At 36.0% G+C, this 3383-nt stretch overlaps 2 protein-coding genes across 2 annotated transcripts; both read right to left on the bottom strand.

Annotated features, from left to right (window-relative positions):
* Nucleotides 1-241: 241 nt before the first annotated feature.
* LOC107059216 (uncharacterized) lies at nt 242-1592 on the bottom strand (the record flags this gene model as incomplete). Its single annotated transcript, XM_015305700.1, has 4 exons — nt 1357-1592; nt 1022-1135; nt 529-654; nt 242-405 (listed from the first exon to the last, which is right to left on the bottom strand). Coding segments are annotated over exons 2-4 (375 nt in total), but the record flags the coding sequence as incomplete, so codon positions are not given.
* A 124-nt stretch (nt 1593-1716) lies between these two features.
* On the bottom strand, nt 1717-3163 carry LOC102594001 (ribokinase-like). The gene is made up of 6 exons (XM_015305701.1): nt 3145-3163; nt 2978-3047; nt 2678-2767; nt 2507-2584; nt 2193-2267; nt 1717-2036 (listed from the first exon to the last, which is right to left on the bottom strand). The coding sequence occupies exons 2-6, from the start codon at nt 3038-3040 to the stop codon at nt 1962-1964; spliced, it is 381 nt and encodes a 126-aa protein (XP_015161187.1). The 5' UTR covers nt 3041-3047; nt 3145-3163; the 3' UTR covers nt 1717-1961.
* Nucleotides 3164-3383: the final 220 nt, after the last annotated feature.

Here is a 3383-nt window from a genome sequence, read left to right as displayed (position 1 = left end):
GGGACTATTCATCTTTAACCTACAAGAGATGCACATTAAGAAAACATTTCACACATGTCTCAACCCAGATAGACATCTCCATATATAAGCAATTGACTTTTGAAACTGATGAAGTACAAGAACAAAAGCTCCAAACACTTCTTATGTGCCTGGATATACTTAAATAAAGTCCTATAGTTTCCATCCTACGGTGTAAACAATGTCTAACTACAAGGTAGAAATTGACTTTTATGTGCATTACCGCATTACCATCAAACTTTCTATCTGCATTGAGCAAGAAAATCTCACAACTGAAGGGCAAACTACATACCGAGGTTTTGCATGTTGGCAGGGTTGAGGTAGTATCAATACTCTGCTTTTTTTCAAACAAGTCATCAATATCAACTTCTTCAGGCTGGATATCCCCTGCAAATATACTAAATCCATGTTATGAATCAAAGGCTGATTCTATGTCTATCAGAACGCTTCATTTGCCAAGATAAAGTACTCAAAGTATTTTTCGTGCCAAGAAGCAGCATGTTAGCATACCAGTTTCTGCTCTTTCTATCATTACGCAGCCATCTTCTCCCAATGTAGCAATTACAAATTTGGTACTTGGCAACTTTAAAAGCATGGAAATTAGTCCGCCTGCTATAGAGGAGCCTCGTTCCATATCTGAGAGACAAACGGCTTTATTCAATTTTCACATGCTTAACTTATGGAAGACTGTAAGGGGCCTTTGATCATAGAACCAAGACGCGAAGGATGACATTCACTTCTATTAGATATCGTACCAAAATCAATTCTATACCATGATTACGTGGTACATCAATTTTAAAAAGATATTTTATCCACAACAGTTGCTATAAATATTTTGGACAAACACATCACTAGAAGAAAGAAAGTATAACAAATTTAATTTTCGAAACAAACTAAAACTTGCCAACTGATGCTAATCTTATATAGTAGATCCATGGAAGTCCAATCAAAATGTGTACCAAATAAATCATCGAAGGTCAGTCTGCCAGAGTAAATAGCTTACCTTTGGAAATCTTGTTGAGAAAACAATGTGTTGCCAAGTGCAGAAGCTCATCCAACCCTTCTATTTTTCTTTCTGCATCAATCATAATTGGTATACTCCTTTGACGTGCCTGCGCTAAAGATCAAAAGGCATGCAGTTTTTTTCCATTTAGCTGAAAATAATCAGCAAGTCCCGAGGCATTAAGAACAAAAGCTAGAAACAGAATTATGTCCAGTGCTCTTGGTGTGCCGAAGCTTAGTGGAAGACTAGAAATATGATCAGAAGTTGATTGTAAATACATTCTATTAGAAAGCAGAAGCTCGAATTAAATAACAAGGAAGACCATTGAAAATTACCTCTTGGGCCACAACTAAAGCAGCTTCATGAAGTACTCCATCAGTATAGACAACGTCGCACCATCCAATGCAGACGACAAACTCGAGTCTGGCAAATCATCAGCTACCATGGGTGGATACTCTGGTGTGTAGATAGAAGTTCGTGTTTTCTTGAGATATCATATAACAAATATCAGCTTCAGAAGAACAAGTTACAGAACGATCATCTGTCCAATTATACGAACCAACATGCAGTAAAGATAGAAAAATGACCTTTTTTCCCCTTGGACATAAGGCAGAAAGAAATTTCGAACAGAAATGTAGCCAGCAGACCATTTTTGTACTTGAGGAATTAGTAAAGAAGAGAGGGGAAAAAGAAGTCACAGGACATATTGCTTATGAATAAATACTTATCCACATTTGGAGTCTACTAGCATATAGCATATTCTAAAACGATGAATTCCGTGTGAATAGTTTTAATATTGTAGCTGATCTAGACATCAAATAATATATCAAAAGAATATGTCTACGAAATGAATTTGCAAAAACAGTACTCGTAAATCATCCATCTCATCACCCAAGAGAAAGCTCAATGAATGCCTATAAAACATTTACTAAAAATGGGATTAAACAGAGTTGAGTAGTGACGTTTGACTGTCAACAATGACATAAGAGATTGTTGAATGGCACCCTTTGGACACCTGAAATATGTTACAATATGATGTTAAGAGGTAAATTTGATGCTTCAAAAATTTTAATTGACTGAATAGGCGCGCTGCAAGCTACATCATCCTCGCATACAAGAGAAAAGTGTAAGATGCACAAAAACTTTCACAGTTAACCTGTGGCTGGCTCACCACAATAAAAGATGTATCAATGCCATCAGCTTCTAGCTCGTTCAGTATTCTTTTCCCTTGAGAGTCATCCGCGACCTACTAAAAAAATTGTGGGAAATGTAGAGAATATTATTCACATAATTGTGGAAGGGTTGGAAATGGATAGAAGGGAAAACTAAGAAGAACATCAAGGAAGATAATCAATGATACAACGGTGGCAGGAACAGTAAAGTAGCAGAATCAAAGGTAGAGTATATACAGACCACTACCTCGTTGGAAAGACCTCTGAAATGAAAAAAAGGAATAGGCAACAAGAAGCCACATAAAGTTTAGACCTTGGATATACTTCTTGGAGTTAAACCCAAACGAGCTGCACAAGTCATAGCATTCCCAATATTCCCACCTCCATGAACCTATACAAAACCAATTATCCATTAAATTCCAATGAAAAATAAAAAAATTGAGCTCAATCTTTCAGATTAATAGCATAGAAAAATCAATTAGACCTGAAAACTGGTGCTACGAATCTTATCATCAGGCTTAGGATAAGAATCAACAGTAACCAAGTAATCCAATGCCGCCATCCCACAACCCAACTGCTTCAACCACCAAAAAATAAAAATTAAACCTCTCGTTTCAATTTGTTTGTCCTACTTTATTTTTGTCTGTCTTATTCATAAATTCTGCGTCAAATCAAAATCAGACAAACAAATTGAAGCGGAACAAGTTATTAGATAAACCAAATCTAAGAAAATCTTAAGAAGTGATAATCAACAGGTAATAACGAGGACTAGATGAGTACACACAACAATGGTGTCAATTGGGATTGCTGACCCAGATGGGGTTGAGTGAATCGACATTTTAACCATAAATTTTCTGCAGTAATAACCAAAAAATAGCTCAATTAACACAAAATGGGAAAGACCCAAGTTGGAGATTTTAAGAAATAAAAGTTGTTGATTGTATGAAGAACCTCGAATAAGAAAGTGTGAAAAAATGGAATTTTGAAATTGAAAATATTTTTTAAAAAACAAACTTAATTTTTTTTTTTAAGGGGCTGTGGTAGGGGGATGGGTGCGTTAGGGGTCGAGGGTAGGGGTGAAAAAATGAAATTTTGAAGTTGATAATATTTTTGAAAAACAAACTTAATTTATTTTTTTTAAGGGTAGGGATGGCGAGTAGGGGTGGGTGGGTTGGGGGGATCGAGTGTAG

Source organism: Solanum tuberosum, unplaced genomic scaffold (assembly GCF_000226075.1).
Source record: "Solanum tuberosum cultivar DM 1-3 516 R44 unplaced genomic scaffold, SolTub_3.0 scf00903, whole genome shotgun sequence".
Classification (NCBI taxonomy): Eukaryota; Viridiplantae; Streptophyta; class Magnoliopsida; order Solanales; family Solanaceae; genus Solanum; species Solanum tuberosum.
The sequence above is the reverse complement of the archived record's forward strand: the minus strand, read 5'-3'. Positions and strand labels throughout refer to the sequence as shown.

Coding starts and splice junctions, on each gene's coding strand:
- LOC102594001 (XM_015305701.1), bottom strand. CDS start 3,040: ATGGTTAAAATGTCGATTCACTCAACCCCATCTGGGTCAGCAATCCCA. Junction 2,585..2,677: donor TTCGTAGCACCAGTTTTCAG/GTCTAATTGATT, acceptor GGTTTTGTATAG/GTTCATGGAGGTGGGAATAT. Junction 2,268..2,506: donor CTCCAAGAAGTATATCCAAG/GTCTAAACTTTA, acceptor TTTTTTTAGTAG/GTCGCGGATGACTCTCAAGG.